The sequence below is a fragment of the Neovison vison genome, chromosome 1, assembly GCF_020171115.1.
Source record: "Neovison vison isolate M4711 chromosome 1, ASM_NN_V1, whole genome shotgun sequence".
Taxonomy (NCBI): Eukaryota; Metazoa; Chordata; class Mammalia; order Carnivora; family Mustelidae; genus Neogale; species Neogale vison.
The window spans coordinates 84054533-84067905 of record NC_058091.1 but is presented as its reverse complement, the minus strand read 5'-3'; the positions used below and the strand labels follow the sequence as shown (position 1 = coordinate 84067905).

General features: G+C 50.2%; 1 protein-coding gene across 1 annotated transcript; it reads right to left on the bottom strand.

The window, feature by feature from the left end:
• Positions 1 to 7197: 7197 nt before the first annotated feature.
• On the bottom strand, positions 7198 to 12786 carry PIM1 (Pim-1 proto-oncogene, serine/threonine kinase). Its single transcript, XM_044250304.1, has 6 exons — positions 12343 to 12786; positions 12127 to 12233; positions 11967 to 12017; positions 11509 to 11875; positions 9776 to 9952; positions 7198 to 8784 (listed from the first exon to the last, which is right to left on the bottom strand). Exons 1-6 carry the CDS (start codon positions 12422 to 12424, stop codon positions 8627 to 8629), a joined length of 942 nt encoding a protein of 313 aa, XP_044106239.1. The 5' UTR covers positions 12425 to 12786; the 3' UTR covers positions 7198 to 8626.
• Between the last annotated feature and the right edge of the window lie 587 nt (positions 12787 to 13373).

Below are 13373 nucleotides of genomic sequence, written 5' to 3'. Positions count from 1 at the left end.
TGGCTCAGTCAGTTAAGCATCTGCCTTCAGCTCAGGTCATGATCCCGGGCTCCTGGGATTGAGTCCTGCATTGGGGTCCCTGCTCGGCCGGGAACCTACTTCTCTCTCTGCCTGTGCCTCTGCTCCTCCTCTCAACCTGTGCTCTTTCTCTCTCTCTCTCTCTCTAATAAATAAATAAATAAATAATCTTTAAAAGAAACTTTAAAATTAAAAATATATATGTTGGGGTGCCTGGGTGGCTCAGTCAGTTAAGTGTCAGCCTTTGGCTTAGGTCATGATCTCAGGATCCTGCTATCGAGCCTCATGTCTCCCTCCCTGTTCAGTGGGGAGTTTGCTTCTCCCTCTGCCCACCCCTGCCTCCCATGCTCCCTTTGTCTCTCAAATAAATAAATACAATCTATAAATATATATATTCACATATATATATGTATATACATATATAAAGGAAGGCCATATGATGAACTAAAAATCAGAGGTTCTATCACCAAGGAAGAAAAAAGGATTGGCCTAAACAATTAATCTCTGTCCAAAGCCTTATCTGGTAACAGAATATTTCATATATAATAGTAGAAAATTGGAAATTACACAAATTAATAATGTATTTCCATATTATGGCCATATCAAAATGATTATATTTATCTATAGTTCTTGAAATGGAAACTTTTCAATAGTACATTGTTAAAGTGGTAGAGGGAGGAGTTACCAAAATTTGAGCTCTGCCCTGTAGACGTTTATGTAGATAATACTTGTGTATATATAGGGGTACCTAGGTGGCTCAACTCTGCATAGTTGAGTGTCCAACTACTGGCTTCAGCTCTGGTCTGTGATCTCAGGGTCATGACATCCAGCCCCGCACTAGGCTCCATGCTCAGTGTGGAGCCTGCTTAAGACTCTCTCCCTCTGCCCCTCCCCCCACCCTCTCTAAATAAATTAAAATTCTAAATAAATTAATTTTATTTAAAATTAAATAAATTTATTTCTAAAATAAATTAATAAATCTAAAATTTATTGATTTTAGATAAAATAAATAAACTATTAAATCTCTCTAAATAAATTAATATTTATTTAAATAATATATATTTCTCTATAAAATAAATTAATAAATCTAAAATATGTGTGTATAAATAAAAATATTATACATGGTTGGATGGATGGATGGATGGATGGATGGATATGTAAGATGTCTGGCTCCTGGGAGCCCCCGACTGCGTATCTGGAAGCTATTGACCCCCTGGCCTGGAGCTCAGAGGGAGGTGTGTGCTGGATTCTTGGGAATCATCCTAGAGAAGGTGGTCCGTGAGGCTCAGGGACAAGGCATAATCTTGCCTCTACTGTGCTGCAGTCGTCTTCCCTTCGCCTCTCCAGAGCTGCTCCCCGCACGTACTTCTTCACCTTGCTCTGCACCCCCAGAGGCTGACCTGTGATGACTGCCCCACAGGAGACTCCCTGCCTTCTGTCACCCCATGGAGCTCAGCCAACTGGAGTGGGAGGCCCTGGTAGGAGACCAGAGGGTGGAAAGAGATAGCAGGCCGGGGCATTTACTTCCCTGGCCTTCTGTGTGGGGTCACCACAGGCGGACCGCTTTTCTGGAAGAAAGGTCACAGCTCCTGTAGGGCAGGCTTTCTACATACCGGTGTGGTTCCAATGCCCGCTCCCTTCTCTACCCTTAGGCCCGGGAGGTAATTCTACCGTCGCTAGCTCCAGGGTACAGCAGTGCACCCTTCCCAACACCTGCCCCACACCTTCGTGCATGGCTCTTTTTCACACTCCCCGCACTGGACACAAATGTGCCCCCACCTGTTTCCTGCCGGGGTCCTGACCCACACATGGGGATGGGGTTGGTGGGGGGCGGTGAGGAAGGGAAAGAAAGCAGCAGTTAGTTTCAAGGCAAGAAGAAGGAGAGGAAACTGGGCTGAAGGGGCAGAGAGGTCAAAGGCAAACCAGGGATTACGAAACCAGAGGCAGAGTCTTAAGGAGGAGGGCGGGGCCAAACGCTTTATGAAGATTGCAAGGATGGATCTCAAAGGTGTATTGGGATGGGCCATGTGGAGGAAGAGCTGGGAAGAATGAAGAGAGTTGGGCGGGTGGTTCTGGAGGAGGGGTCTGAGTGGGAGATCAGGCAGAAGATAAGAGATGAAGAGAAGTTAGAGAAACCTGCGTAGAAGATTTGGGGCAGAGGGAGATCAGGGAGGCAGCCAGGCCACAAAAGGAAGAAACAGGACTTTCAAAAAAAAAAAAAAGAAAGAAAGAAAGAAAAGAAACAAACAGCCCTCTTGCCCAGGTGGGGTAAGCAGGTAGCAACTCCAAGAATGAATGTGTTTATACAGCAGCACACACATATCCATACATATACACACCACACACACTGTACTGTACTTACACACCAACACACACACACACACACCATGCTTCAGCACACACACCGAAGATATACATACTTGCACACGTACGCCGCCACACCATGTCGTCATCTCTGTATCACGCCAGACATGCACACCACGTCTACACTGCCCACCCCAACCCCGCCACACACACATCATACACACATCACATCACGTGCACAAGAGCCACTGCGATGTCCAGAGATCTCACGGGAATCCCACACAACATCAGATCTCCACCTGGCTGAGAGACTTGTCTGTTGGCATCGTGTTGAACCCTAGAGCGGGCGGAGGAGGGAAGTCTGGTTCTAGCTACTTATGCGTAAGAAAGGAGTTCTCAGCCTGCTGCCAGGTACAATAGTAGATGCTCCATGGATAAATCTGGAATGGCTACACAGTCTCTGGCTTTCATCTTGGGGTATTAGGCAAGAGCCACACCTAGCTGTGTGTGCTGACCTCCTAAGTGATTTAACCCATGGCTCCCCTAAAGAGTGGCCTCCACTGGGGGCACCTAGGTGACTCAGTTAAGTGCCCAGTTCTTGGTATCTGCTCAGGTTTTGATCTCAGGGTCGTGAGTTCAAGCCCCGTGTTTGGCTCCACACTGGGCATGGAGCCTACTTAAAAAATAAAACAAAAACAAACAAGCAAGCACAAACACAAAAAGCATACAAACAACAACAACAGAAGAGTGGTCTTCACTGACCACAATCAAAAGTCCTGTCCATAAAATGGAATTTTCTGAAGTGAAAACGAACCACACACCTGAGTCTTTATAACACTGTGTGGAGTGAAAAGAGCAAGTTCCAGATCACTACATACATACATGATATTTACAATAAAGTTCAAGAACACCCAAAACTCAACATTACATAATGTAGGAACATGTGCTCATAACATCGAAAAAATTTTAAAGAGAGGTAAGAGACTGCTAAAGGCAAAATTTAGGAGAGTGAAAGCATCAGGGAAAGGCAAGGAAGGGATGAAGAGAGGATCATCTAGATAGATGGATGTCTGCTTCTCGAGTTGGGGGTGGTTCACCCCATCCAGTGAAATCTAATAATAACAGGAGGCCACGCTTGGACCTCGAGAACATATCATGAACCAAGGATTACGATTAATCCAATTCTGTACATCAGACATCCTGTTAATGATAAATAAAAATAAAGACTGTCCCCTGAGCTTGACCCCAGTTCTGCATATTTTTGCACTTCCTCCCACAGCGCTGCCGAGGGGTCACTGCAACCTTGCTCTTGGCAATGGGGTTACTAACGCAAGGCTGGGCAGGAAGTGAACTGGGGGATGAGGCCATATCTGCTTTAACACTGTTGTCGATAGGTCCTTTGTGGTGAGGGTTTCCAAGAACCAGCAGAGCAGTTGAAGGAGCTGAGCAACATTTACAAGAAATGTGCCCCCGCCCCACCCCGAACCCGCCCTCCTCCCCCCTCCTCTTTCTCTGCCTTTTACCGCCTCCAACTCTTCCTCCCCACTCAGGCTGCAGAGAAGGAGAGCTCACTAGAGCCAGCAATGAATATTTCCACACAATTGAACTGCTTACCCGACTCTCTGAAGTCTGGGGAACAACTGCCTTGACCTCCAGATCCTGGGCCCTGAAGGAATCTTGAGATGACTAAGCACACAAACATTATTCTAAGTGGCAGTCTCACAGGATGGTAATGAACATGGATCTCCTGGGTCCAAATTCTGACCTGTCCCCTCCTTTGTGACCTTTGACATGGTACTTCACTGCTCTGCACCTCAGTTTTCCCCATCTGTAAAATGGGGATAAGTAGTAATCTACCTCATGGAGAGTTATAAGATTAGTATGTGGAACGGTGCCAGGCACACAGTCGATACTAAACGAAGGGTAGCTATTATGCCTAATTGGTATGAAAAATGTAGGTCCCCTGCAGGGGTTAGCAAACTTTTTCTGTAAGGGCTAGATAGTAAATATTTTTCACTTCGCCAGACATAAAGTCTTGGTCACAACTACCCAGCTCTACCATTGTAGCAGGAAAGCAGCCTTGGACAACACATAAATGGGTAAGCTTTATTTACGAATGCTGACAATTACATTTCATGTCATCCTTCCACGTGACAAAACATTACTCTTCATTCAATCACTTTTCAACCATTTAAAGATATAAAACCCAGTCTTAGCTTGTGTGCTGTACAGACTCAGGTGCTGTGCCAGGCTCCGTCAGTAGGCCAGAGTTTGCTGATCCTTGCTTTCATAGGGAGAAAACTTGGCCTCTCTGGATTTCTTAACTCAGTCTGCATGCTCAGTGCTCACTTTACAGATAAACAAACTGAGTCTCATTCTTCAGAGCCAATTGAAATGGTGCTTCCTCTTTGAAGCCTTCCCAGATCACCTCCGCCAAGGGCAGTCATAACTCCATCTCCTGCTTCCTAGGTGATAAACACAAATTTCTTCGTTACTTTTAAAATTTATCGAGGCTCCTGGGTGGCTCAGTTGGTAGAACATGAGAGAATCTTGAGCTCAGGGTCGTGAGTTCAAGCCCCACATTGGGCTTAGAGCCTACTTAAAAAAAAAAAAAAAAAGGAATAATGTAAACACCTTAATCTTTATCGTCTAACTTCTGAAATAAAGCATTGCCCAAACAGTCAAAGACCCCTGTGCAGATAACCATTCCCAAATCATTGCCTCCCTTCCTTCTCTCCAGAGTAATGACCACTATCCTGACTCTGGAAATTTATCGCCCACTCCATCTCAGTCCTCTGACCATGGCTATACGCATCCCTAAGTGGGAGATGATAGTGTTTGTTCGCAAGCAACACACCTGTTATTTAATTCTATCTTCCTAAAAATCCAATCAAGGAATATCTCTAGTTAGAGATTAGTCTGAGGGGGGTCTAGGAACTTGCCCAAGGGATTCACGCAGAGGGTGGTAGAATCAAAGCTAAAGAGTGAGTCCCGGGCACCTGGGTGGCTTATCTGGTTAAGCGTCTGCTTTTGGCTCAGGTCATGATCCCAGGGTCCTGAGACTGAGTCCCGCATAGGGCTCTCTGCTCAGCAGGGAGAGTGCTTCTCCCTCTCCCACTCCCCCTGCTTGTGCTTTCTGTCAAATAAATAAAATCTTTAAAAAAAAAAAGAAAAGAGTGAGTCCCAAGCTGATGTTCATAACCATTGGTCTCCCCACCCTTCCCCCTGTATTCCTGTGGCCTTAGTTGTATTAGTCATCGACTCCCTTTCCACATTAGACTGTCAGCTGGCAGAGAGGAGATTAAACGTGCTTTCACCCTTCCCATACAACCCCTCATATCCTGCACCCAGTAGGAGCACAATAAGCATTTTTTCAAAGAGACACTGTCTTCCATCACCCCTAGCAGTCTCAAAAGAGGATGGGGAAACTTGCCAGAAATTCACTTCAAGGGAGCGATGGGTGGGGCTTTGCAAGATTTCGTTAGAAGTTTGGAGCAACTTTATAGTTCAAGTGTCATCTTTACTGGAAAAGCTGAGGCATAAAACACTCACGTGCCACAAGACTGGGAGTTGGTGTGTATGCTTGCGTGGGGGTGGGGAGAAAAGAGGAACTCGGGAAATCAGCCTCCCAAACCGAGAAATCCTTCCTTTCTCCCCTGCCTAGGGCTTGGGATCCGGTCCAACTTAAGGGTAAACGAGTGAGGAGTAGTTACCTGGCCCCTCCAGTAACCTGACCAGACAGCCTCTCACCAGTGTCCCAAGGGTGTGTGCGCCGTGCACGAGGCGGGGAAGGAGGGCATGCGGATGACCCGTAGGAGAGGAAAAATGTTAGAACTGCTACTGAGGCTTATTGAGAAAAAAGAAACCAACATTTACTAATACTTAATATGCAAATTAACAGCAGTACGCGCTCTAGCATGCTGCCAATCAGCATGCAGTTAGGCCACGTGCACTAAAGTGGATTCACAGGTTCCCCCATTCAGTTTAAACTAAACCGTCACAGGGGCCCCTGGCTGGCGGGTATCCGTAGAGCGTCAACCTCTTGGTCCTGTGAGTTCGAGCCGCACATTAGGGGTAGGGCCAACTTCAAAAAATTTTTAAAATAAACTCTCACAAAAAGAACAAGGGACTTCAACAGATTCCTGTAGAGAAACCACAGACCAAAATTACTAATCCCAGCACAAGCAGTAAGAAGAGGGCAGAGCTAACATTTATTTCATCTACTCCCTATAATAAGCTGTGTAAAGCACATGGGAGGGGAAAACCCAGGTCTGCTTAGGTCAAAAACATTTCCACCCATCTGCTATTAATGACTCAACCCCACACTAAAGGTAAAGGGAACTTGAATCAGGAACTGAGAGTAATACAGGTATCTGGTTTTTCAGTAAGCTTAACACGTGACAAGTCTATCTGCCCCAAACATTTTGCTGGTGGGAAAGAGCTGCACAAAGCTTCCACTGTCAGTTTAGCAATAGAGCTGTTTGCTGTCTCGAGGTCAGCCCTGTTCCAACAGAACTTTCCGCAGGGATGGAAATGTTCTCTAGTTCCATTACCCCATTGACAAGTGGCTCTCCCCTGAAATGCGACTTGCGCCACAGGGAAACAGCCACCTTTGCTGTGCTACTGCAGTTCTAGAATCTGCATGGGGTAACAGAGCTTGAAACACTCAGGCCGAATTCTGTCCAGCCAAGATTGCCCACCCACCCCACCCCCCAACCCTTCGGCCACACATTAACTTCAGAAAGGTATAGGCTACCCAGGCTGCCAGGTGGCCTGGTGCAGGGAACCAGAGTTGAGCTTCAAGTCCTATGGGAGCTTCCCAAGAGTTTAGTAAGTAAGCATGCCTCTGCACGGACAACACTTAAAAGCCGCAAGTTAAGACAAAAGGTTTTTATTCAAAAAACGCCAAGTATAAAAAAAAAAAAATAAGATCTCTTTTATTCCCCTGTACAGTATTTCACTCAGATAAAACCAGCAGGCTACATACTGCTCAAAACACAGCCCCAGAGAGGATCCGGAAGGCACACCATCCAGAACTGCTTTTCATATAGCTATCCTATATACACCAGTCAGCGATGCCCCACCCCGTGCCCCTCGGAACCCGTCCCCGCTCAGGTCAGGCCAGCGAGGGGCCCGGCAGCAGTCAGGGAGCCACAGCAGCTGTCCCGCCTGAGTCCCGTCACCCTACGAACAGAGCGAGCCCTCCCCGAAAGGTCCCCAAGTCAGAGGAGGAAAAGGAGGAAAGAAACTATGGCAGCAGCCGTGGAAGCTTGGAGCAGGAAGGGAACCAAATAAATAAATAAATAAATACATAACGTTGACCTCCAGGTTAGAATGCGCATCTTTTCAAAAAACAAAAACAAAAAAGCCAAAAAAAAAAAAAAAAAAAACCAAACAAACCAAAAACAACAGGTAAAATAACTTAAAGGCGAAAATTAAAAAAAAGATTAGATAAACTACAATCCTTTTGTACACTACCATGCCAACTGTACATACATTTACAGTTTTTCTGTTGATTTGCATTGTTTGTGCATTTTGTGTGGTGTGTGTGAGACAGAGAGAGAGAGAGAGAGAGAGAGAGAGGTCGGTCTTGGCTTTGAAACAGTTAAGTAAAAACCAAAAAGGAAGACCAGTTCACTCTGGAGTTTTACTAAAGGAGGCAGAAAAAAGGGGCAGGTGGCTCAGCATTTGGCCCTGTAGCCTCTTCCATGGCACCTTTCATATGAAGGATGGGGAGAGGGGGACAGGAGAGAAAAATAGGGAACCAAACCCAGGCAGATTTTTGGAGAAGCAGCAGGTAAAAGAGGCAAGTTCAAGTATTTCTCCCAGCACAGCCGGAGTCCCCACAGAAGGCACTCAGAAGAGTCGGAAGAGGTGACAGGGACTTAAAATGGTGCTAGTCCTATCCCACCCCAACCCGTTTCCCCCTACCCGACCCATCGCGGCATTCAGCAGAACTCGTGATGTAGAGAACAGTCCCATGGCAGGGTTCTGATCCCCCCCACCCCCCCCCACCCCCGGGAGTTTGCAGAGCCCAGCAGTGCTTGCTGGACGTTCTGTGAGAAGGAGAGAGCATCTACGGGAGGAGTTGAGGCCTAGGACACCTGGAGTAGAGTCTCTTCCCCCCACTGTTGGGAGGCGACCTCCAGGGGCCTGGGGTCTGGAATGAGTTATAAATGTTGTTCCTGTTATCAAGCACTGTCCTGCTTGGCGAGAAGTGTCACTGGTACTCGGGAAGCTGGAAACAGAAGCTTCCCCTCCCTCGAGCATCTGACGGGGAGGGGAGAATCTGCCAGAAAAGCTGCTATTTGCTGGGCCCTGGTGACAGGCTGTGCAGATGGATCTCAGCTGTTTCCTGGGGCAGGAGGACATCTTGCATCCAGGGATGGTTCTGGATTTCTTCGAAGGATGGCCGGTCTGATGGTCTCAGGGCCAAGCACCATCTAATGAGATGCTGACACTCTGAAGAAAGCAAGACAGAGATTATGAATGACTCAACTCATTTTTGCAATGCAAAGGTCTTGCTAATTTGCTTCCCAGGGGCCAACAAGTCTGGCGTCCAAAAGAGACCAGGAACCTTCTAGAACTCTATTTTTCAATGGAAGATATTCACTAAGATCTAGGTCCTCCAAGCTGCTTTCAGCTAAAAAAAAAACCCCCAAAAAACAAAAAAACAGCTCCCCTCTTAAACCTGTGGTTTTTAAACTTCAATAGCCAGGGCCTTTCCCACGACACCCACTCACCAGAAATAGGAAGAATGATGACAAGGGATTTTGATGAGACATCAGTGAGCATGATGAGGTGATTCAATTCACCTACAACTTACAAATATGAACACCACCCACAATGAGGTCACAGGAACCGCAGTATTTAGAGAGTCTGCCTTCAGGGGAAGGCTCAAAGAACCCTCAACTTTTCACTCGCTGGCAAAACAGCCAGGAGTTGAGATAAGGACTGTGGGTACTTTTAAAAAAATCTTTCAGTGAGGGGCGCCTGGGTGGTTCAGTGGGTTAAGCCTCTGTCTTCAGCTCAGGTCATGATCCCAGGGTCCTGGGATCAAGCCCCACATTGGGCTCTCTGCTCTGCTCAGGGAGCCTACTTCCCCCCTCTCTCTGCCCGCCTCTCTGCCTACTTGTGATCTCTGCCTGTCAAATAAATAAATAAAAATCTTAAAAAAAAAAAAAAACCTTTCAGTGAAACTAGATGATTTTTTTTTTTTTTTAAATATTCTCACACATGCTCTTCCTCTGACCTCTCAAGGAATGCTCAAGTGCAAACCATTCAGTTTCTGAGGACTGGCTCTCCAGATTCATTGGCCCAGGACTCTGCTAAGCCAAGGGCAGTGGCATCCCCTGGAAAGGCAGAGCTCTGCAAAATGCAGAGACTGTCCCCTGAGGACTGCCTGCCTTGTGACTCCTGCTTCTCCTCAACAAGGCGCTTCCCCCAAAGTTACCTGAAGAGACCCTCTGCCTGAAGAAAACTTGGCCCCTGATGATCTCCTCATCGTGCTCAAAAGGAATATCTCCACAGACCATGTCATACAGGAGGATCCCCAGAGACCAGACCGCTGCCGACCTGCCGTGATAGCGATGATAGCGAATCCACTCTGGAGGGCTATACACCCGGGTCCCTGTGAGCCGGGGGAATAGAAAAGGAAAACACAAGCTTTGAGCAAAAATTAAACAAAGCAACTCACACACTCAGTGGTACACGGACTCCTTGAAACAAAACACTCCACTTCTCCCAGGACAGGGTCTGGGCTAACTCCATTTCCCCCCAGGCTAAAAGGAGTGCAAGAGTGGCATCTCTCGGACCCAAAGCATTCCCCACCCAGCAGTCCAGACCATAAACCAAATTCTTTATAAACTGCTCCAAGAAACAAACAGGCTGGCCACAAACCCAAAGCCTGAGGGGTGTATGTGGTAGGACCACCTACAATGGGGTGAAGGGAGGAGTGTCTGCACACAATCACGGGAGACAGCCCACAGACTATCCTTAAACTGCACTAAGGTGGCCCAGGAGCCTGACTGAGATTCTGATCTCAGATATGATCCAGTGCAGGGCCCTTACACAATATACTGTAACTTAAGTCCGGGTGCCCTTTAGGAGGCCTTCCTCCCCACCCTGTGCGTGCAGAGGCAGACACCCACACCCTCTCTCTTCCCCTCACTACTGGGAAGGTAGAGCTGTAGAGCGGGTTTCAGACCACGTGATTCCTGTTTACAAACTTTGGGTAGTAAAAAAAAAAAAAAAAAAGTGGGGGCCATCCCGCTTGTGCTCACCAGGGGGCAGCAAAGACTCGAAGGAAAAAACAAGGGAGGACCCGGCCAGCCATTAACTGTTAAATACAAAAAAATGCAGCCCAACCCAGCGTCCTCCAAGGGCAAATAAACACAAACCACAAGCCCCAGTCACAAGTTTTGAAAGGATGTCGTTTGTTAGGTTAAGTCGCTCAAATGATGACCCACCCTCCTTTGCTTTGATCTCTGGCTCTCAATTCCATCTTTTCTGAAAGAACCCGCTCCAAGCCCCTCCCTAGGATAGGTTTTCATCCTTTCTGCGGAGACACCCAACTAATTTTCAAACCAACAAGAGATCTTATTTCACAACATTTCATCCCCGACTCCCTCATCCCGCAACGCCAAAAAATAAAGAATAAGCCCATCAAAATAAATTATTTAGTGAAACTACGGTTTCTATTCCTTTACCCGGCCCTAGATCAAAGGGGTAGAAAAACTGCAGTTTAAAAAACTAACCTTACACAAAACTAAACTCCCTTAGCACAAAACAAAAATTACAAAACCGGCATCAATTTTCATCTCTCCCGCTCTCTCCTCCCCCCCCCCCACAACATCCTTTTACTGGCGGGGAAACTGGGTCAGACTTCAGAAATCTGGGCTACGGCCGGTTGCCCACAACCTCTTATTCATCGGGAAAGCTTGGAACCCACTGAATTCCACTTAAAAAATAAAATCATGCCAGAAACATGACAGGTTCAGCTGGCTCGAAATCTCCGGCTCTACTACGCTGGGAAGCTCTCCTTCGCCCCACCCCTGCTAGCATCGAGCCAGACGGCCCGGTGACCTTTACAAAGGGCCGGAGAGGAAAGCCGGCCGAGGCCTCCAGGCAAGGCCAAGTCACCTGGGCAGATCCCTCCCCGGCAGCTCCCTCCCAAGCCTGGCTCACCATCGAAGTCCGTGTAGACGGTGTCCTTGAGCAGCGCCCCCGACCCGAAGTCGATGAGCTTGAGCTCGCCGCGATTGAGGTCGATGAGGATGTTCTCGTCCTTGATGTCGCGGTGGAGCACCCCGCAGCTGTGGCAGTGCCGCACAGCCTCCAGCACCTGCCAGAAGAAGCTGCGGGCCAGCTCCTCCTGCAGGGCCCCCCTTTCCGTGATAAAGTCGAAGAGGTCTTGCACCGGCTCGGGCCTCTCCAGGATCAAGACGAAACTGTCGGGCCTCTCGAACCAGTCCAGGAGCCTAATGACGCCGGAGAAGCCCGAGCTCACCTTCTTCAGCAGGACCACTTCCATGGGCACTCGGGTGCCATTGGGCTGCAGGGGCAAGGGGGCTACGTTAGAGCGGGAGTCGGAGGGTGTCCCTCACCCCACCCATCCTAGGGGTCGCTCCTTCCAGGGCACTCACCAGCTCTCCCCAGTCGGAAATCCGGTCCTTTTCCACGTGCTTGATGGCCACCTGAAAAAACCCCCCAAAGAGTCTCCATGAGATCCTCTCGCTGGGGCCAAAGCACACCCAGGCGCCCCCCTGCCCAGCGCGCCCTCCCCACGGCGGGGCGCCCACTCACCGGCAAGTTGTCGGCGACACGGATGCCTGAGTAGACCGAGCCGAAGCCGCCGCTGCCCAGTAGCGGGCCCACCTGGTACTGCGACTCCAGGGGCTCCTTCTCCTTGCCTAGTAAAGAGGGAAGCACAGGAGACTCAGTGCCGGCCCGAGAGCCCCCAGTTCCCACGCTGGGGGTCCAGCCGCCTCGCCATCCTGGGATTGGGGGGTTGGTGCTCACCGGGCGCCAGCTTGGTGGCGTGCAGGTCGTTGCAGGGCGCGGCGCGCAGGTGGGCAAGCGAGTTGATTTTGGACAAGAGCATCCCAACCTCCAGGGTGTCGGCGTAGGAACTGTGTCTGGAGGAGCTGCAGCAGGAGCTGGGGCTGGGGTTGTGCCGGTGGCTGTGCCTAAGGCTGGGGCTGAGGCTGCGGGTGGCGTTGCGGCTGCGGCTGCGGCTGGCGCGGAAGGCCGAGGGCGAGTCGGAGGACGACTGGGGGCGCTGCCGGGGCTGGCGGCTGGCGGACACGCCGGCGGGGTCAGGCAGCGCCGAGGGCGGCGGGGTGGGCGGCTCGTGGGGCTCGGGCGGCAGCGCCGCGGCACTGAGAGCTTGTAGCTTCTGCTGCTGCCGGTCCCGCCACCGCCGCCGCTGCTGCCGCCAAGTCCTCTCGGGCCTCCTCCGCCACCGCGGCCGCTGCAGCAGACGCCCGGCTCGCCCAAGCAGCCAGGAGTAAAGGGGCGGAGCGCGCCGGCGGGTGGGGGGGCGCGCGGGCGGGCGGGGATGGGGCGGGGCCTCTCCGGGAGGCCTAGGCGGCGAGCCGGACTGCCGGGCCGGAGGAGGGAGGAGAGGGGGTGGGGAAGCGGCGGGACAGGGCGACTCCCCTTGGCCCCCGCCCCGCGCGCTCCGTTGCCGCGCCCCGGCCCCGCCCCCGCCGGCCCGTTTCCAGCCAACCAGAAGCCGGCTGATCTGCATAACGCGGCGCGCCACGCCCACGCCCCGCCCCGCTCTCGCGGTCAGAATGGTCTCTACGCCGCCACGACGTGGCGGGAAGGAAAAGGCGCCAAAATGGAGGGGGAGGGGCGCGGGGCGTGAGGGGAGGCGGGAGCTGGGTGTCGGGCGGCAAGGGAGGAAGGATGGGGAGGGGCGTATCGATTCAAACCCAAACAATAACAAAGCCATCAAAGGCCGCCGGAGGCCGGCTCTGCGGCTCTCTATTTCTTGGAGGTTTTTGGGTCAAGGGCTCGAGCTAGAGCATAACAAGTTGCGCAGAGGC